At 42.4% G+C, this 22,490-nt stretch overlaps 1 protein-coding gene across 1 annotated transcript in view; it reads right to left on the bottom strand.

Moving 5' to 3' along the window:
* The window catches only part of LOC311493766 (IQ motif and SEC7 domain-containing protein 2-like), a gene marked incomplete at both ends in the record, with an annotated part of 131,419 nt that overhangs the window by 10,971 nt on the left and 97,958 nt on the right, over window positions 1-22,490 (bottom strand). Inside the window, 11 exons of the mRNA XM_084552547.1 lie at window positions 499-624; window positions 1,243-1,382; window positions 2,081-2,247; window positions 2,664-2,786; window positions 4,231-4,389; window positions 5,185-6,123; window positions 6,451-7,049; window positions 8,234-8,329; window positions 8,421-8,594; window positions 9,352-9,519; window positions 10,538-10,706. Of these exons, the coding sequence (XP_084408673.1) occupies window positions 499-624; window positions 1,243-1,382; window positions 2,081-2,247; window positions 2,664-2,786; window positions 4,231-4,389; window positions 5,185-6,123; window positions 6,451-7,049; window positions 8,234-8,329; window positions 8,421-8,594; window positions 9,352-9,519; window positions 10,538-10,706 (2,860 nt within the window). The remainder of the gene's footprint in view (window positions 1-498; window positions 625-1,242; window positions 1,383-2,080; window positions 2,248-2,663; window positions 2,787-4,230; window positions 4,390-5,184; window positions 6,124-6,450; window positions 7,050-8,233; window positions 8,330-8,420; window positions 8,595-9,351; window positions 9,520-10,537; window positions 10,707-22,490) is intronic.

The following is a 22,490-nucleotide window of genomic DNA, read 5'->3' as shown; positions in this document are numbered from 1 at the left end:
CCCCCTGCTGTGTGGACGCCTGCAATAATTAATATATGCATCAAACAAATGCAACTTTTGCAATAATTAGCAGCTTATAAGAAACAAATATGTGAAATATGTGTTTATAAGAGCTGCTGTAGTTTTGTAATTAATCAAAAGAAAACTGCCTACATGTATAATGAGTACACCAAAAACAGACATATTCTAATTATTTTGCGTTTGGTTAATTTATTATGAATATGTAGTCTCATGGACATATTTTATTATGTTTATTTCATATTTGATAGACTGCAGGCCAGTGTTTTCTTGCAACATTTCTGTGCTTTAAACCCGAAAGAATGACGACAACTTTTAATTCTGAATTTCTTTGTCTCTGAATTTTTCTGAACTACAACTGAACTGTGACTCAAAAACTGAAATAAGGTCTATTTGGTTACTTCATCTGGAGGAACCTCAAAAGAGAAGAGAAAAAAAGAAACGTTCCCACAACATTAGAAAACATATATAGGCTCATACCATTAGCAGGTCGTTGAACAGGAAGACTTCTCTCTGATGGACGCCACTCCTCTGAGCTCTGTTTGGATCTGGAACCTCGAACAGCTGACAGCAGCACACCAACCTGCGGTGAGGCAGCGACAGCACCTGCAACACACACACACACACACACACACACACACACACACACTTGGTTTGTCCGGAGGAATGGTGTCTTCTGGTTCCTTTATGCGTTTATTGGCAGAAGTCTTCAATCTGACTTCTGTGGTGTTTGCATGGGAAAGTACTAAATAAGTCATGTAGTACGACAGAGTATTGTTGACAGGCTTTTTTATCACTTTGATTATTAAATATTGAAAATCTGGTGATGTAAACGGTATACTACTGTATGTACTGTGTGTAATGAGTACTGGATAATATCCTTATTAATATTGTGAATTTGATTTAAACCATAAAGAAGTACTATCAATGTTGTTTAATAGATTATTATTTTCCAAACGCATTTGTCTTTATATTATATTAAATTATAGGTTTTTATAATATTGTATTGTGTAAAAGAAATAAAATAATCACTATCAACAGACATTCACAAAATGAATGTACTTTATCCACAGGAACAGAGCCGTGTAATACATTAATAGTGTCAAATCTTTTTTTCTCTTACTGCATTTTTACTAAAATTTTATTAAGATACCGACTTTACGTTCAGTAGCCTAAAACTTTTGTGCAGCAAATATTTTCAGCTGTCTGTTTCGTTTGCCTTACGGGCTTCTTGCCGACCACCATCCTCTCCACGGCCTGGACCTGTGACACGTGGTCATCGTTTGTCCTCAGCTCCCACTTCTGGATCCTTCCATAGATTGCCACCAGCAGGTCTCTGGGGATGTCCTGACCATTGTCAACACCTGATGGAAACACACAGGTGAGAGTAAGGCTTCTGGGATGAAATTATAATGGAGAGTGAATGGCTGGACAAAGCCAAGTCACCTACAGTTACTGCCCATCATCGTATCTCCCTTGTACCCTGACTAACACCATGATCCTTCCTCCTGCGTTAACCTAAATACTGACCTTTCCTGAACGGACTGAGTCTGAAACATTAAAAAATTACACTGCTTGGCCCAAAAAAGTTGCCACCTGGATTTAACTAAGCAAATAGGTATGAGCCTCCTATTGGATAATTACTGCATGGATGATTATCTTTCAGCTGGAAACAAGTTATTTAACCCCAACTGATGCAATGAGTAGCTTCTCATTTCTTAAACAACCACATCCAAAGGTACATCCTGTGGTCGTGGAAAAGATGTTAGTCTGTTTGAGAAGGGTCAAATCACTGGTCTGGTCTGTGTCTCTCACTACAACTTACAACTACTGTACCGGGTGTTTCCACATGAATATTTAAAGGTCTTATAAAGCTTTATTAAATGTCGTTTTGTTATGTTTTTGTTGCCAAGTTCTCATGACTGCCACTCCAGTCTGCTTTGTTGAAATCCTGATTGTTAAGAGCGATGTCAACAGCCTGCAGCACTTCTGCTCCTTTTCAGCCAGTTCCGGTTTTTAAACATTTCATGCACTGATTACAAGAGATGAGCCACCAACTGACCCCGCAGGTTCTTGATGAAGTCCTCCAGCTTCATCTTCCTCTCTGGTTTGACATTGGGGCTGTACATGTCCGTGTTGAGGAGGATGATGGCGAAGGCCAGGATAAAGATGGTGTCTGGATTCTGGAACTGCCGGATCAGCACCGGGTTACAAACGCAGTATCTCTGACTGCAGAGACACAGAGAGAGGAAAAGAAGGAAACATCACTTACTCCACTGACGAATCTGGTCGCTCACTTTCATTTATTATAAGTTATTATAACTTAGGTTCACAAACAAGACCACGACGCATGTAAATCTGTTTCCTGGACTTACTTATAAAGTAGTTTCTAACCACATCCCTCTCTTTCTTTTGCTTCCTCTTCCGTCTTTCATTAGAGGAACCAGAAGACAAAGAGCCATATGTTCCAAAGAAGTACCCCCCCACCCTTTATCAACTTCCACACATGAAAAAAATCTTAATTCATCAGTTCCCTTCCACCCCTCTGATTCATTTGTCAAGTTACCTTGTGTCCTGTCTACAAATAAACGTTCTTGTATCACTTAAAGCGTTTTTTTTTCTTAGTGAACAGTTCAGTTTAATACCTGAAGGCCTCCACCAGCCGCTCCACTCGCTGAGCTTCCCCCTGAACTTTAATCTGAGCCTGGAACTTCCTCAGAGCGTCATCCAAATCCATCCCAGAGAAATCCATCTCATCCAGGACGCAGCTACACACAGGGACAAAGCACTGATCATCAGCTACAACAGCAACCCTTAATACTCCAATGTGTGAATATTTCTATGTAGGTCTTTAGTAACTCTGCAGTATTCAGGCAACTAAGACATGTTAAATCATAGTATTGTAAACTTGAATTTATACCATAATGTATAAATTCACTGTTTCGACTGTCTTCTTTTGCACACAGCTGCTGTAACTTCTCACAGCGTGACGCCTACCAAACGCAAATGTGTCAGCACAGTAATCACTAATCACAGTTTTGTGCTCATTGTTATTGTAGCCTGGTTATTGCACAAAGCTGTAGGACTCCACCGTCCTGTGGTTGAGTGTGGATGGACAGATGAGGAGTTTTTTAGCTTGTGATTCTAGACAAACAAGACTTTTAGAGCCTCCATCAGCTTTTGGAAGTTGTGGCTCATCTTTCTGTTTCTGCAGCTAAAGGCCAACATTTTCCAGGACAGTTTGTGAGATAGTCTGTCTTCACAAGCTGCAAATCTGTCCTGGGAAACTACTTTTATATTTACAAGATCAGAGTCGAGACAGATAAGATTTACTGTACTCATTCACTCATTAGTCCCAACCTGCCTTGTGATGCTATCGTGGCCATTGTGCCATTCAGAGATCATCTACACTACTTTTCAATGATCTAATTTGTGCATAGCCTTAAAAACTCCTCATCAGCTGTTTGAGGTTCATTGTCATCTTCAGAGCCATTGCCATCTAAAGTGTTAAAGACACTGCAGTTCTGCAATAAACCTGGCACCCAAGTGCTGCGCCATCATCTTTCTATGACAGTAAGGTAATAAAACAAGGATGTACTGTAGTTATTTAGAGTAATAATAAATAACAACCTCATAGGGTCAAACTTGAAATCACTTGCTAAGGCTAGCATTCAGCACACCATCAAAAATAACTTAATATTTTTAGATAAAAAACATGTTCTTTATCATTTTATGAAATTTCAGAAATAGCATAGTGCCCTATTGAATAAGTTTGGTATGGTCACATAGTCCAGCAGTCACTAAAGATCCGCTGTATGGATTTAAAGAGTAGGAGGTCAGTATGCTTCAGATCATGTACCCGTCAGATCTTCAAACAGCATCTGATGCTCTTCTCCCAACCCTTCACCTTTCAGATGAGAAGTCATTTTTCCACCTTTATGAAACCACTTTGCCACCCACTTCACACAGTGAAGACTAGTGTGTGTAGGTGATTCTTTATAGTTGATTCTTTCTTTAGCTTTAACATCAAACTATTATTTATTTCAGACTATTATTAGTTCCACATCCATTTGGTAAAAACATCACAAACGCAATTCATCAAAGAGCAAAAGACGTTATTTTCCATAAACACCTTCGGTCTCATTTCTCTTTCCTTGCATGACAGGAATATGACACACAGATCAGGACACTGTAAAGTGGCTGCTGACTCACTCGAGGACATCCTTGTTGAACTGCTGTCGGCTGCCCAGGAACTCTCCAATCATCTGCCGGCTCAGACCTTTCCTCTCCAGGATGAACCGTGCGATGCCCACCGGTGTGTCTGACACGAAACCCCTCTCAATCAGGTACTGGATCCCCTTCTCTGGCTTCCTAAAGACCAGTGGAGACACTGCAACTCAGCTAGTTTGTTGTTTTCATTTTGACACGGAATGTGAGACTTTTTTAAATGCTCTTTTCCCAAATGTCATTTCTATTCTGATCTACCATTCAGAAAAGTTTGAGCCTGTTTAGACAATTTAGCTTGTAAGAAAATTGTCCCTACACATGAAGATGTGCATATAAAAAGATGTGTTGCTCTGCAATATACCTGAAACTTCACACTGACGTGTACTTACTGTGTGGAAATAATGTCATACAGGTAAATAGGCAACTTACCACAGTTCAACAAATAACAGTCTAAGAATCTAGATTTAATCTAAATTAAACATTAAAGTAAATAAGTCAAATATTTAGCTTTTTCCCTGAAAAGCTCTGCATTACATAATTCGTTTCTTTTTTCATTTTAAATACAAAATGTTAAAGAAATGACAGCAGGCAATGTAATTTCTTGTAATGTGTGATGCAACCCAATTTTGCAGGATTTTAAAAAACACATTGTGAGCTGCTGCTTAGCAATGCATGTGGGAGGAAATATAAGACACAGGAAATACATTTTAGAAGAGTGAGACTGAATAGTTTTATACAGGACTGTGCAAGAGTTTAGGTACTTTAGATTTAGACAATACAATCTGTGAGGTGTCTGATAGTTTAATTCTGCAGCAGGACAATGATATCCAGCCAGAATCCTAAAGAACTATCTTCAGCCACTAGGATTCAAGAGAGGAAGATTGGTAATGTGAATCTGGATTATAGTGGATATATGTACCGCCACAAACAAATTCTTACTTGTTAAACAGGTTGAGTCCGATGCGATACTGCCGCCGCTGCACCACGTCGTTGTTGAAGGCGGGCGAGTCCCAGCTATGGCGGCTCTCTCTCTGATAGGTCTGCTTCCCCAGGGTGGCTCCTCCGATTGGCTCCCGCAGGCTGTCGCGTGACGAGGACCCTGAGCTGCAGTTGTTGACCGTCGTGTCGTCGTTGGAGTTGGTGGTGGTGGAGTTGACGCTCTCGTTGTCTCCGTCCGAGCAGAGAAGGTGGTGGTGGTGGAGGTGGGAATGGTGGGCGAGGTGCTGCTGCTGGGCCTCCATGCTTTGGAGCGCCGAGGAGGAGGAGGAGGACAGCGGTGAAGGCGTGAGTGGCGGCGGCAGTGGCGAGAGGGGTGTGAGTGGGGGTACGGGGGAGGGCAACGGAGAGGAAGGGGGTTCCGGGTAAGCGTGAGGGAGGTGGTGGTGTTGGTGATGCAGGTGGTGGTAATGGTGCTGGGCGAAGTGGTGTGGGTGCTGCATGTATGGGATGCCGCCGTGTCCGTGGTGCATGTGCATCATGTGAGGCTGGCTGTACTGTGGGTGGTGATGGAGAATGGTGGGGAGGTGGGGGATTGGTGAGGGGTGAGGGTGAGGGTGAGGGTGAGGGTGAGAATGGGGGTGCTGGAGCGGGTGAGGGAGAGGATGTGAGGGCAGGGTCCGTGCTGAAGGCATCGGCAGGGGGACGTTAGCAGGACTGCGGGTCTGACCCTGCGCCGTGGCGACCGAGCGGCCGTTTGGTTTGTGTTTGATGGTTCCCTGTGGAGAGTCGGCCTCGCTGCTTCCTCCACCTCCCCCTCGCTCATCCTCTCCACTTTCAGCTTCCCCTACTCCTCCCCTCCTCTCCCTCTCTCCTCCCCCTCGCTCGACTCCCGATGGCTCTTGTTCGTACACCAGACGTCCGATAGACCCTCGCTCTGACCTGTTTGAACAGCAACAACAATAACAACAGTTCAGAACCACAGACATTGCAGCTATGCTGCTGTAATCAACTGGAAGACAGATTTATAGAGAATAATCCAAGCATGGTGAAAAAGACGCACGTGCTCCAGAACATCAATTTTTAAGGTAACTTGCTGTTGGAACTACATATAACTCCTCTCTGCAGTGCTCCTGTTATGTGGACGCAGACGTGTACAGAATTTATGTGTGATATGCGATGATTATTAACCAAATACTAAAATTTAAATCTAAAATTATAACCACAGTAATGTGAAATGAGGCATGTAAGTGCTGCAGCTGCACTAACCTGTCACTCATGTCCACTGAGCTGTCGCTGGGCGGTTCAATGGTCAGGACAGGGAGGTGTCCTCCTCCTCCTCCGCCTGGCCTCCCTCTGTACTCCCCTCGACACTCTGTGCAGGGGGTGCTGCTCCTCCGACTGGCACTGCTGCCTCCCTCAGTCTCTCTACTATCCTCTCTTCCCCCTGCGCCTCCTCCTCCCCCTCCTCCCCAGTACTCTGTATCAGAGCTGGAGGCGGGGCGGGAGAGAGGCGAGGAGGGGAGGCAGCCTTCATCCATGTAGAGGGTGACATCGCTGAAGGAGGTGGTGGTGCTGTCCTCGTGCATGGCGGCACCTCCTCTCCCTCCCCCTCCTCCTCCTACCGCCCTGCCTGCAGTGCGTCGGGAAGATGCATTGGCGTTGCGCCACGCACACTGTCTGTAATCTTCATCCTCGTCTTCCTCCTCGTCCTCCTCTCCTTCTTCTTCCTCCTCTTCCTCTTCTTCGTCTCCTTCCTCCTCATCCTCATCGTCGTCCTCCTCTCCCTCTCCTCCTGCTTCCTGCGAGTCTTCGCGACCGGACTGGCAGGTGAGGGAGTCGTCCATGGAATCAGCCAGAGACTTAACCTGCAGAAAAAAGCAGAACAAATATCTTTAGCTGATCTCAGCTCAAGAAAAGAAATGAAAGATCTGATTCTAGAGATGCTTCTTAGCATGACTGCAATACTCTTGACTTGTCAAAAGGTTTCTAGCTGTTTGTTGGGCTAACAGTCACCCAAGACTCCAGTGCAGGATATCTCCTGCATCGGATATTATAATTGGACGTAGGAGGCCCAGTTATAATAATTTCAGATTTCATTTAGCTGAAGGAAATTCTGGCACATCCAACATTCAATATCAAAATAGACAAAATAATAATTTCTTTAGGTTGCTTTCTTTGCCAGTTTTTAATGGAAAGATTCATCTGTGTGTATTTTGCATAACAGTCATACTGAATGTGATACTGAATATTGGTTTTGTTAATAATATGCCCTACTGGAAGCATATAAATGGAAATCAACAGAGAGAAGAAAATGTTTGAAAAGCTGGAAAGAGTTAATTATAGATATTTGTGGCTGAAAAGCATTAGAATGATTCAGCTGGTATGAAAATGGATGCTGATTACTTTTCTGCCTGTTAAGATAAAATGAATCTATACTCTTTTGGTTGAATTGGTTGAATATAGTGAGAGTAACTTCAGTGTTTTAATGATGGTGACTGATATTGTACCTCAGAGAGAGCATACCTATGTTGGTTGTTTAGAGTAATGGTGCTCAAGCTCAAAGGTATTTTGTGGAGTTCCTCACAGTTCACTGCTGGGTACAGTTTTCTTATGAACAAACAGCTACCTCAAGGAGCAAAACAGTTTTCTGTTATCCAGCTGACCAACCAGATCAGACTGATTGCTTTTTGGGAGAGGAACATTAAAGAGACAAGAGCTAAAACATAGCACTCAGGTATGACAGCATAAAAAAAAAAACTGAAATCAAAAGCTGTTAATTGGTAACTTCCATATTACTCAGCACAGTTGTATTTGTTTTCTGTCTGTACTTCCTGTGACCTTTTACCATATTTTCTTAATTTTTTTTGTCTTACTGTCAGGCATGTCTTTATTTTATTCTACTGTGCATTCCAACCTTTGGCCTGTCTTTTTGTGGTTTACTTCTTGTCCTCGTGTATCTCTCTAAAACACTTTGTAAACATTGTTTATTATGAAACCTATTAATATCTTTTCTGTATGAAAAGCTAAGGAAATAACAAAATGCCTTTACCTGTTTTGAGAAGGAGTCATCAACGTCTCCTGCATCTTCTGAACCCTGTTGACCGCCTGATCCCTGACTCTGTGGCTGACGCTCATCAAATGAGTACTGCACCAAAGAAATGTCCAAACAACAAGATTAGAAGCTGGAAGCGCTCAGCTGAACGTGGTGTGTTTATGTGCTGCACACGTGCGTGTACCTGCAACCTCATGTTGGACAGGATGATGCGTCGGGTCATCCTGCTCTCTGAGGCAGAGCTGCGAAGCCTCTCGAAATTCTTGTTCATACGATACTGTCTGAACGCTGTCTGGATCGTCCTCGCTGCCCGCCGGGACACGAATTGGCCCCCATACTTCCTCTCCAGCATCTCCACCTGTCAGGTGGCACAACAACACAGAGGCAGCTAATCAGAGAAAGAAGATCACAATTCATATATTTGCATTTGCAGGAAATCATGAAACAGAAGACAGACTACAGCTTATCAAGTGCTAGTAAATGTAGTAAACGTTAGAAAACTGCTCTCACTTCATTTGATATGAGGCATTCTGCCAGAGGATATTACTTTCTTTCATAATTCAGTCTGTAACAGTTATCCTGACATTAAACACATGCACCACATCTGCTGATAGTTTTCCATCTTGCCTCACTTATTAAGAATAAACACAACCTGTTAGAAAAATTGTGCCAGTCTCTTGTGCTGCACAATTTCTACTTTATTTTCATACACATTTGTTCTTCCTATTTATTCTGTATACAACTGGGCATCTCCTTGGGTCGGGTTTTGTTCAGTACATCTTTATTAGCGTGTTCCCATGCAACTCTGAGCTGCCATTCTGTGTGCTGTATAAAAACTTAAGCACAGATGCTACAATAAGATGTTTGAAAAGAGGTAGCTAATAATTACAGAAGCTGGGATCCACTGATGTGGGAAACAATTGTGTATTGAAGCACATCAGTGCACTATCAGGCTACAACAGTGTGTGTGTGTGTGTGTGTATGTTTTGATGTGCAGTGAAAAGGCAGAATTTTAAAAGAAATGATTACGTGAAAAACTTACAAGAAAAGCTTACAACATTGCCCGTGAGGCAATGTTTGATGTTTCTGGGTTATGACGTGCTATAGTGCTGTACCTTCTTGTCCTGGAGGTCTGTAGAGAGCTCATAGCTGTCAGATAAAGCCTTGCAGCGTTTGCTCTCCTCCTCCTCTTGCTTGCGGAGCGCCAGACTGGCCGGCTGGTGTCGGCTACGCTGAGCCCAGGCGAGGCTCGCTGGGCTGGGTGGAGAGATGGGAGCGGTGCCCTGAAGGAGAAGCAGAGAAGAAGACAGCATTAGTTGAGTTCAGTAAACACAGATTAAACTCAGTTTCCATGCTTTGGAATGAACTTTTATGGTCAAATCTGCAGTTTTTGTTGAGTTCAGTGACAGTTTTACAGTGATGTGATGAGGGTATTTTTGTAGCATTGGCCCTAACACAAGTTCCCATGAGTTTAAGTCCTGCAACCAGATCTTGAATCCTGAAACAATACTTAACATTTCTTAGTTTGTGGCATTTGATTGTATTGCTCCATATATGGGAAACATAAGATAAAACATTAAAAGATTTAACTTAATTAAAAGATTGAAAGAAACACATTTGTAGCAACCCAGAGGAGACGGACAAACGTGGGGCCCCTCCACAGCTGCCTTTCTTTGCCAGGCTGGTAATACAGCCTTGTTACAGTGGACAGGAAGAACAAGAAACCTCAGAGCAACACCACAAACAAGATCAGTCATAACAGATGCCATTAAAAAGATCCCAGTGTGTTAAAAGCAGCAGTTTGAATGTCTATAAAGCTCGTAAGAGCGTAAGCAACAAAATGTGGCAAACAAGACAAAATGCATTTAACGCAGCTATTTTTTCACAGTGCGTCATCAAATCTCAGAAGTTTTCAGAGATCTGCTTGTGTCGTTGCTGTTGCTGCTTTTCAGACAACCAAAGAGAAGGTAGCCGTGTCTATGTCAGCTGCTTATCATACCTGTACGGTATGATAAGCAGCTGACATGTGTATGTTTCACATTGTGTGCTGGATAAAAAAAGTACACACAAAGCACAAACAAGGGTCCAAATATAACAGTTTCTGTGTGAACTTATGTGATGAGTTAACCTTTTTTGAAAACCTGAAATTTCTTCCCAAATTATAACAACCCACCTTAATAATTTTTTATCCAGTCAGTTAAAGAGAATTAAATAGTGTGAAAAAAATATCTAGTCTGAAGGTGTTGACCTGTCATAAACTCGACCTGTAGATGCGTGCGTGTTTGTGTTATAAGGTCGTACCTGTGTGTGTGCGTGGGACGCTCCCAGGGGCCCACTGGTGGAGGCGGAGCTGTAGGGGTCACAGGGACTGGTGAGGGGGCTGTTGCTATAGCGATGGAAGGGAGGCTGATGGCCAAAGGACGAATCAGAAAAAGTGAGGGATTCCGGACACTGAGGGTCGCCCTCCACACTGAGAGGGGGAGAAAAAGGGAGAGAGGGTTATTCATTAGCTGATAGTGCTGATATCAGGTCAAACTGTCGGTTTCTTGTCGTGCTGAAAGATAAAAAAACAAAAGGTGGGAGAGAAACAGCGGGAAGGACAGAAGGAGGAATGGAGGAGAGGATGAAAAGAGAGCTGATGAAAATAACAGAACAGAATAAGGATGACGAGCAGAAAAAATGAATAAAAGAAGACAGAAATTAAAGAGAAGAGAAAAAGAAGATGACATAACAGTTGAAGAAGAGATGGTAAGAAGGGAGGAGGAAGATACCACAATAAGACAGGCAGGGAAACAATGCAATGGAACAAATTCCAGGCAAAGTGGAACAAAATGGTCAATTTGACCAAATCATCCAAAACATCCGAAACAATCAAACAACCCAGTTTTACTCATCAGACTAAACTAAACACAATGGATAAACCAAACGTATCAAAGTAAACATAACCAGAAATTAAATGAAATATACCACAATAAACTAAACTAAACCAGACTTTCTGGATCTGTCTATAATAAATTGGGTTCACCCAAACTGGAACAAGAAAGTTCCAGTTGGTTCTGAAGTAAACCAGAAATAATCCAAATAAACAGGACAAAATTACTCAAACCAGACCAACAGACAGACCGACTAGTACCAAACCAGAGATACCTGATATAATCCAGTGTGATTTGAAATGATAAACTAAACTAAACCGGACTCTGTTCAGGCTCTATTCAGAATACACTGGGTTCAACCAAACTAGAACAAGAAACATATAACCAGGCTTTGACTGATAAACAAACAAGCAAACCTGTCTGAACCAGACTAAACTAACTGAACTGAAAAGACAAACTGGTCCATATTAGACTAAACTAAATCAAAACCCGACAAACTGGATAAAACTGGATAAAACCAGACTAACTGGCTCCATCTAAACTAAACTAAACTGGACTGAGCCAAACTGGAACAAACCAGACAAACATACTTGAATTAACCAGACAAAAAGGAATAAATTGGAATAAACTGGAGAAAAAGTTGTCAAAGTTGACCAACAGACAGGCCAACTATGACAACTAATCTGAACGAAAACAGAGATATTTGATATAATCCAGTCTGATTCAAACCAAAGAGTAATCTGGCAGAAATACACCAAGTAGGTGAAACTGGAATGAAGTGGAGCAGACTAAACCTGAAGGATTCATGTGTAACCAGATGAAACACACAATTTATTGGCTCGACAACTTCAGAGACACACTTCACTGTTAGCATCTCCGCCCATGCACGGATTACAGCTGAGAGAAACACTGCGACTAATAGGCAATCAATCCACGTATTGATAAAATCAAGGAGCGGACGATAGAAGTGAAAAGAGGTGAATCTGTGCGGCTGCCATCATTAGTTTGTGTGTTTCATCATCAAAGAGGCTCTTCAGCGTTAATCTTAGACACCCGTGAAGCTGGCAGAGAAGCTAACGTGGGCACTGCCAAGCTAACACGCGCGCACACAGTCACATGAGGGTGACTCATGGCTAACAGCAGTGTGTGTCTGTGTGTGTGTGTGGGGGTGTGCAGTGTATGCGAATGTGGGTGTTCGCTGTTGTGTGTGCATGAGGCACAGCATGAGTGTGTGGGAGACAATGTTTGTGTGTGCGCGTTTGTGCAGACATCGTTGTGAGGACCAGTTTTGGTTTTAGACCTTGGGAGCGAGGACATGTTCACATTTGGTCGGTCCGCACTGCAGGGAAGGAGCCGTGCAGGGCCATTTTAGGGTTCAGACCAAAGCATTAAGGTCAATGACAGCCCTGACAAAGGTAGTGACTTGGGAGGCCACTGACGACCTCTTATGAAACCGGTCTGAGGCGGCTTTGGGTTTGTGACGTGCAGCAGTATCTGGAAACCAATTAGAGGATGGTAAGCTGTGGCCATAAAGGGATGCACATGGTCAGCAACAATACTCAGAGTGGCACAAGAAGACAAGAAGAAGAAGTGTCAAAGAAAACATCTGCAGCCTCAGCAGAAATGGAAATTCATTAAACCAGGCTACGTTTTTCCATCTTCGACTATCCAGTTCCGGTGAACCTCTGGTGGACTCATTGTGCATTCAGAGATAAGTGAACTAAAACACCTGACCTGTATCCGATTTGAAGCATCACAGTGCTGCCAGGTGATGCATGAATGAGCAGGTGTACAGGTGTTTCTCATGAAATGCTCCGTGAGTGTGTGTCCCCCCACAACCTTTGTGCAGAGGCACGCAGAGCAGAGAAGCAACTGCACTCATAAATCCCAGCGAGACTCTGCAGTAAAAACTGAGGAAGGTACTCTAGATAATTGATAACCGTCGCTGCTTTCCAACTCCTCTTGCCCTCATCATCGTGTTTCTCTTTTGCGTCCCTCCTCTGACTACCTCACCTCCTTCCTCCTTTCTTTTACTCTCCACGTTACTCCTCTTCTGTTATTTACTTTTACTCCCTACTCCTTACATTGGCCTTCTGGCCTTTCCACTTTTACGCCCCCTCTTCTCCGTAACTCCTCTTTTTTCTACCTTTTTACTTTTCTTCTTCATCCTCTGCAATTCTGTCCATCTTTTCATTGCCCATGGATTACCAGCTATCATATTCTTCACTTCTTCACATTTCTTCCCTCCACCAGCTCTACCTCTTCTGTCCTTTTCCAATATTCCTTTCCCCTCCCTCTCCTGTCCCCTCCTTCTCCTTTCCTCTCCTCTCTTGTCCTCCGCTCTCCTCATCCAGCTGAGTCTCAGCCAGCTGCAGGGTTGAACTGAGGGGAGGTGCGTTTGATTCTGGCAGCTGCACACTCCAGTAAACTTCATGTGACCCTGACATGATCATTTGTGTGCCAAAGTCTACCATCAAACCTCACTATAGCAAGTAACTGCAAAACACACTCTTTAATTTGAAGGACTTTAAAGCTTTCCTGCAAATTGTTTTCTGGTCTGAACTGATCAATGAGATCGCCTGAACAAAATTTAAATATAAATAATTTAAAACAGAAAACAAAGCAGCAGTTTGGGGAGAAGGAAATGTTTAACTTGAGCCACATTAGTCTACATGAATTTTACGTTTAATTTAAACATAATCTGATTAGAACATTTTTTTGAAGTAAAACATACAGCATTTCCTTTACATTTTTAATTGTAATGGGGTGTTTTGATACTAAATCTGGTTTCCTGGAACTCCGACGGTGAGTCTCTCGAGGTAATGTCTTTTTTTCTAACATCATGTCAGTTCCATCGTCTCCTTCTGCGCAGCTAACCCTGAGATTACATGAACATTACATACAGCGACAGCATTACTCTGCAGCATGTGCACACATATTTGTGGCTTATTGTAAGGAAATTTAGGGTAAATCTTCCTGCACAGAGGGTTTAAGTTGTAAACCTGCATGACAGATTTTTCAAAAGAAAAAAAAAATACAGTAAGATAGAATGTAGTTACTTTTCCAGGTCCTGTTCAACAATATGAGCCAACATGTTGCATGTTTTCTCCAGAGCTGTTTAGCTTTACTTCCAGAAAAGAGGAAACAGATGGAAAACAATTCATTATCTGAACTGAACAGCAGACAAAAAGAAAGCAGTGCAGGTAATGTGAGGCAGGATTAGTCCAATATCTGCCATGTCATCAGTATCTGGCTATATGTCTGGTTGTTCTCTGCTGCTATATCTGCACTAAAAGTGTAAAACAGTCAGTCCAGTCTGCTTCAGTGTAGTGTAATCCTGATCTAGTGTTTGCTCTGGGAGTTCAAGACGAGTTCTGAAAAGCATCCTGAGGCAATTATGATCGTTATTTGTGGCAATATAAAAAAAAGAATTAAACAAATCTGCCTTTACAAGCACAAAAACAAAACATCCCCCCAGCATGTGGAGCCCATAACAGTACCATACAGTAACAATACAGTACATGGAAGAGCACTGCAGCATGGAAACACTCACATGTAACACTTGGCTCTGCTCGGCAGCTTGTTTTTCTTGTGAAACCACATGAGTCCAGCGGAGAGGACACACAAACACGCTAATCCGGTACAGTGCAGTTTCCCATATTTACTGTTCTTTCCAGAATATATCCGTATATCCGATTTTCATTCAAGCACACAAAAACACACACCCTGTTTCTGTTTGTCTTCCCGCATTCATAGCCAGGGGCGGTAACTAACAACACACTGGTGGCAACACGCATCCAACAACGCACGCACAACAAGCCGACTGACAACTCAGTGCTGCGCCTTGGCTGAACGGCACACACACACACACACACACACACACACACACACACACCCAGATTAGGAACCTGTGTGATTTATGTGGGTTACAGTGTCAAGACAATGATGCCACTTTCTGCACATACACACACTGGTGCACCAAAGCATGGACACACTCTCATGTAGTTAATAACACAGACTGCCCCTTTCTCTCTCTCTCTCTCTCTGTCTCTTCCCACAAAAGCACAATGAACTCCACCAACAAGCCACAGTTTAAATATATATATAAAAACGCACAAGAACAGCAGTCTTGAAATATTCACATCAGATGGTGAAGAGTCGATTTAGTGCTCAATAACGTCAGAACCATGGTTAGTTAATGCTCACACTGAAGAAAGTGGGGAATGAATACAAGATTTACTTGGAAGAAAATATTGTTTAAATACTTTTTTTTAAAACCAAACATTTCATTTGTATATATTTGAGCTGATAATTTATTGTTATAATACCTACGGCCAACTTAGAATCACCAATGAACCTAAGCAGCATGTCTTTGGGCAGCGGGAGGAAGCTGGAGTACCTAGAGAGAACCCACGCAGACACAGGGAGAATATGGAAACTCCACACAGAAAGGAACCAGTCGGCCGGGATTCGAACCTTCTCGCTGTGAGGCATCAGTGCTACTGTGCTGCCAAAAAATTTCCAATTAAAAAAAGTCTTTTTCATGCTCTTTTCTCTTTACATCTATGAACTGGTGTATTGTCATAAAATGAAACTTACAGATGCTTTAAAAACAAGAAAAAGGCTGACATTGCAGTCATATCAAACATATGTTATATGAACATGTTGTGATGGTTGGCGTACATTTGTTTGTGCTATTATGGCACTAGACAGTAACGGTTTGGCATAATTAAGGGTGTAGCTGCTTTGAGTGACAGGCGGGAGTCCTCACAGGTTGCTAGCTGTCTGCCTCGACGTCAACCGCCCACCTCAGCTCCACTGATGCTTCGCCTCTCTTTTACCATTTTCAAATTAGCTGGGAGTTACATGGCGTCAGACACTGCCAAGATGGTGACGGCCGGATACGCCCCACTGAGCTTCAAAATCATTCTTCAGGAAATATACAAGTGGCGTCATGGTATGTCCATCTTTACAGTCAATGGTGATAACTCCCACTTACTCACGCAAACACTCTTCAGGTTGTAAAGTGGAGAAAGAAATAAGGAAAAACCGAGATGCTCTTAGATAAGCTGAGTGACCGTGCGAACCCGACAGACTGCAACGCAACACTGGATGTAAACACCAGCCATGACAAACAGGAAGTGAGGGCACAGAAGAATGACACAACACCCAGTGACTCCCAGCGAGACGAGGCTGCCCTAACAGTCTGACACAAGTACATGAAGGAGGAGGAGGTGGAAGGTGGAGGGTGAGGAAGGGCAGAAGGATGACCAGATGATTCACTGACCCGACTGCCTCACTGACTCACTGACTGTTTTCAAACTGACAGACCAACAAATGCATTTCCTGCTGCAGAGGCCATGAAATATTGCAGAGACGAAAAAACAAACTCATCTCAGTAAAAGTGCTGCAGTGACGGATTAAGATGATGGTGGCTTTTGAGTCAGTACCCATTGCTAAGTCACACCAAAAAGTCAAATTAAAGCTTTGGTGGAAAGCTTTGTCACCAGCCCACCCAGAGCTACACTCACACCCCTTCTCCACCAACATGGGGCGGGTTTAGTTTTAGTCTGCACAGCATTTTAATTAAAAAATAAGTAATGGTACGAAATGGAAGGATTTCCTTGGTGGCCATAATGTTGTACATGTTGGTTCTATTCCGTACAGTCTGCTGACTTTACATAGTTTCTATGGTTACAAGTAGTTCAAACATCATAGCCTTTTGGATATTTAAGAGTAAATCTCTCATGTGGCTTTGGTGCACTTTGATTTGTCTACAGCACTTTAGACAACTGGGTATGATGTGTTTTGATTATTTTTTTGCTTGATATTTTTTTGTGAAAAGAATCTGACTAGGGTTCCGTTCATGTAGGAATATAAGAAGGGAAAATATATTAAATATACTTAAGAGTTAAAGTAGGCAGTGGGTTTATGTGTCAATTTGTTTGAAATTTTATATCCTGATTGTCAGAGTTAAATTTTGAATGGACAGTTAAGCAGCAGCGACTTTGTTTGAGACGGGCATTTTATTAGGCTGGCCTCTCCTTCACTGCAAATGTTCCCCCGCGGGCCTCTGCCGACCAACGTACTTCATAATATGGACGGGGAACGAGGAGCTAACACTGATTTATAAACCTCAGAACATGGAGCCACAGGGGAACACACACACATCTGCAGCTCTGTTGAAGTCACTCGCAGGAGGTCAGTGTGTGAGTCTGTTGTAATTAATAATGTTCCTTGATTAACAGTCGAGCTCAGTAGTTACATACACATCCGGGAACACCTGCACATTGTGTGTGTGCAGGTGGGTGTGTGTTCTTGGATTACATATTGTAAGACATAAATCTGTAAACAATGTCACACTGTAGAGAATTTATAGCTTCCCTTTAGAGGACTAAATGAAAGTCCTCAAAATGTAAATCAATAAATTGTAAGATTAAGTTTAGGTTAAGTATAGGTTTGTGCAAGTAGTGCTTGAAGTTATGGTTGAAGAGCGGTTTTGTGGTGTGGTGTCTCTGACTGACAACTGCCATCTAGGCGTTGCCTACTCCACCTAACTTTCAACTTTGAATGAGCTTGACTTGAGGATTGACTCCACACCGTTCGAGGAACTTGAGCTTTTGGCACTTCCAATTCCAGCCCCAAGGGTTGCTGCTTGTTAAAAACACATGTGACACGATATTCTGAAGGTTACTTCATATTACAAAGCCTTAGCAAGAAGTTCATGTTATAACATGACACTGACTCACAGTTGATAGTGAGTAAACCCTGACTTTAGAACTCTAAATATGAGATTAATAACTTATCTTCTTATGAGATTTACATTTGAAGAGATCTAGCAGTAAATAGAAGGTTGTAAATCAAACAGTTTATACTCTCCTGTGGGTTATATCCAGAGGGCAGGGACAAACAGTCGTTCTGGTCTTTCAGGTTCCAGGACCTGCTCAGATGGAAACATTTCTGTTTCCATCTGAGCAGTTTCAGAAGTCAAAATCTAATCGAACAACATACCAGCTGCTCAATCAACATTTTCTTCTAACATAAAGACTGAGCAGATGAAAACGGGCTCATGAGGAATGTAGTTTCAATAGAGTAGCTCTAACAGTATAGGGCCCAATTTTATCCAGAAAAGAACAGTGATTATGTTTCTATTCACAGTGGATATCTGCAGATTAACAGTGCACAGACAGATAACAGTGGACCATACAGCAGCACTTGTGTCTGGCAGTTGTCCTCACAGTATTAAGTCATCAGAAACGTAGACGTTAAAAACATGATTCATAGTGAGTGGACCGTCCAAAGCCATATTGTCCCACGGATGAGAACCAGCAACCCTGCCTGCTCTCCTGCCCTGTAGGCTCAGAGCGCTCTACATTAGGACACAACAGGGACACTCTGGGAAATGTGTGTTAGTGAGACACAGCTTACTCAGGCCTCGTTTTACCATAGAGAGAGGGGGTGTGTAAGCAGTGTGTGTTCCTGTATTGATGTGTCGGTGTGTGGATTTCCTCGTATGTGTGCGTACGTTGCTGGTCGTCCAAACAAGCACCAAATGGCACCAAACCCCAAGGCATCGAGCCGCTACAACTACATGTGTGTCATCCCCACCTCTCTCTCTCTCTCTCTCTCTGGTGCCTTGTGTGTTGCCTCGTTCTCCCCTACAGATGGCCTTGTGTTTTTTCCTATTTAATGCCTCTCTGTAATGCATGCATATGTTTGCGGTGTCTCTCCCTATTCAGCTACATTTGGTGTAACCACGGATCCATCCAACAGATCTTAATCTTACTGTCTCACGGAACATGGACACAAAAAACTATTAAATTGCTGCTGAATGCACAGTCTTCCCTGTTCTTCCAGGACCATTATTTATATGACAATAATGCAAACACAAAAAGATGCACTATTATACAGCCTTGTTTAGAGTACCGCAGGCTGAGTTGATGGATAGTGTGTCCTATGAGGCTACAGACTACAGATAGATGTAAACAGGAAGAGAGGAAGAAATTATTTCAGTGACAGCTCTAAGAATCAATCACAAAACTAATAGTTTCTCCTCTAAAACAATAACAAACACACTGCAAAAACACACCAGCTAGAAATAATACTCTGATATATTCTGATGATAGCCTCGATAAAATTTGATCATTTCACATTAGAAAAAAATGACTGCCAGCGGGATACTCATGTAAAATGTAGCTGCTACAAAATTAGCCAACTTTAAAACCACTAAAATGGCAATGGATTATCAGGAATTCGGGGTGACGGGAACCTCCCTGTACACATCATGGCGATGCAGACCACAACAACACTGGTCTGAAATTAATTTCCTAGTTCGTGTCTCTCTGTGGCCAGACATCTATAAGCTTAAACTCCAAAATGAGCCACTCAGTTCTAGTTGCCATTGTTTGAACTACACAAAAGAAACTTGTTACAGCTGACTAGAGTTTTATCAGTGTTTTTTACAGAACGATGCCAACACACCAGCACACAAGTGAGACTTTGGGTGAAAATAGCTATATATATATTATTTTTTTTTGTGGAAGGTTTGTGGAATGGAAGATTATTTATCTCTAATGAAAACTAAACTTTAATCAGAGTATGACTTCCTTCCTTGAATGTCATTTTTCCTGCTGTGCAGTTACTGATAGCGTAACATTTTTCTTCTTCTTTCAACTTCCTTATATAGATTTAAATGGGCAAAGTTTCTACACATCATGTTAACCTGAAACCAGAGTAAGAAATCCAACATGTCCGTCCTCTGATAGATCTCTGCAGAGCAAACAAAGAGGAGGCAGGTTAACCAAACATGTTCTCTCCTCCAGCTGATCTAATTTAAGGTGTGCTTCGTTCTCCTGTGGTTTTCCTGCTCCTCTCTACGGTCTGTTCCTGTCTGCTCTCTCCATCAGTGAATTGTCAGAGTGCCAGAAGCACAGAGCAACAGAAAGCAGAGATTTGATTTGATTGGCTCTGACTGACTTTGGCCCCAAACACACCGACAAATCCCGAATTCCTTCTGTTGCCTGTCCTCTTCCAGTTTCCACCTGAGCTGCAGCTGCAGCAAACATCTCTGGACACCAAGCTGTGCTGTCATAAACTCTGTGTCTGCCTGGAGCCTGCAGCACTCTTTTCCCACCTCGTTATCTCACCACTCTTTTCTCTCTTTTCATATCAGTGCCACACTCAGACCCGACCCATCATCTCGAGCCCTTCTCTTCAACAGCTGGTCAAATAAAGATGGGCCGCAGAATAATGGAGCATAACACTTGTGTCTACAAATTAATATGACTGAGATGAATGGAGCTGAGATAAAGAATCTGATTGGCGACATATCAGATTTGCTCCTTCTCCTTGTCTGCAGTTAATGAGACTGGACAGAAGGCTGCGACTGGTCAGATGAGATACGGCAAGGATTGGGTGAACAGGTCAGTGGATGAATCAGTCATTCGATTAAATGAAGCAAATACACAATTTTATCATCAGAAGCTCTTTTCACATCAGACACAGGTTATAATGACACTGGAGCAGTTTTATTAAAAACAAATATTTGAAGCAATGTGTCTAGGGGTTGACAAATGTTGCTTGGTCAATTTAATGGCTTAACAATCAAATGTAGATATATAGTTAATTAATGGGTTCATTCATTGATTCAAAATGCTGGAAGCAGCTGTCAGCCACTCGTTGATTTGGTAACACTTACAGTTACTGATGGGAAAGTGGTTTAAAATTACAGGGTTAAAAAAAGCCATGATGGGACACAATGAAAGGAACTGGTTACCTCTCTGAGAAGTTGGAGGTCTACAGCTTGTCGCCTGCAGCTCATCATCTAACAGCTCACCATGGGCGGATTTTATTGACACATCAGAGGTTGTTCAACTAACTCAAACAGTTTTGTGGTATACATGTCATCAGAATTAAGTGAAAGAGTCAGAGGTAGATAGACTGTTGTGGCGAACAATGAGGGGTTTTCTCAGCATCAAATCATAGAGACTGAATGTTTCTAAAGGGGAGGGAAGTAAAAGTCTGAAGTTCCATCAGAGGATCAATACATCAAGTTTTGTTCACTGACAGATCCAGATCCAGATCTAACTAAATAAAGAACACAAGACTCCAATCAGCAGACGTCCTGTTATTAAACAAAGACCTCCAATAGAGTCTCAGAGGATGAGTAACATCTCTCAACCACTTCTCAGGAGGGAAACGAGGACAAACCCGCGGGCTGGACTAAGACAGAGCAGCATTACACAGAGGATGATGGCGATGATGAATTCCAGTTAGAGATTAGTGGCGGGTGCATGTCAGGAGACCAGCAGGTGAGAGAATGATACCAAAGTGTATCAAAGCCACAGTGAATGGAGGGACACCTGCAGTGAATGGACGTCACCCTGACCAAGGAGAACCAGCACTCCCTCTGGTTTTTGCAAAATGATTTATACTACACCACTGTAATGAGCCCAAACACATGTCAAATAACTATCTGAAGACCAAATAAGACCAAGACCAGAGCTCCAGATTCAACTTCTCACTCAAAATTATGCTGATATTATAATTTGTAATCTCATTAGACTCCCAAACTCCACAATCCCACATAATGTATTATAGAGTGGTGTTAACTTACATTTCCATACCTTGGAAGCTTCTGTACTTTAAATCCACCCAACTTTTTTTCCTGCAGTGTTGCTTTAATCCTCCGAATCATGGTTTCCACCTAAAGGAGTGTACCATATATCAGAGCAGAAAACGGGCTTCTGCTTCTGACACTGAAATAATCAAAGCCAAAAAGTTTAGGTTATCCCTGCACAAGGGGTTTTTGAAAAGTTATAACAATAAAATCAACTCTTTCAGGCTGTCTGAGTGGTAGAAAAGGGTTTCTCCTTTGGGGCGATCCGGTGATGCCCAGCCAAAAGGAGAAAGGGAGGGTTTTTCTTTCTACCACATTCAGCCACAGTGTTTGGCTAGCTGTTGGAGACTGTCACAATTGTAGACTTGTGGACACTTTCCAGACTCCTCATGCCTGTGAATATAGTCCAGTGACTGTCAAGCCATGTTCCATGAACTACTGCTGGTCAAACACTTTGGGGCGATTTCAATATAGTGGCAAATCTGTCTGTTAGTAGCCTATTGTTTTAATAGGCTATTAAATTAAAATAGTTTTTAACTGAAGACACTGTAGTGAAGTCTGGGAGGGCTTGCACTAATGCAGTTAACCAGCGATCAAGACATCTGAATATTCTGGCCATGTTTTCCATGAAGAAGGAATTGATTTCAATGAGAGGGTAACAGGTAATTTACTGCTTTGAAAGAGAGACAAGCTACACTTTAATTTATGTGAGTATTGCAATTTAAATAGTGATTTACGTGAGTTAACTTTCATCATCAATCCC

This window comes from Chelon labrosus, assembly GCF_963514085.1.
Source record: "Chelon labrosus genome assembly, chromosome: 10".
Lineage (NCBI taxonomy): Eukaryota > Metazoa > Chordata > Actinopteri > Mugiliformes > Mugilidae > Chelon > Chelon labrosus.
This window is presented reverse-complemented; position numbering and strand designations above follow the sequence as displayed.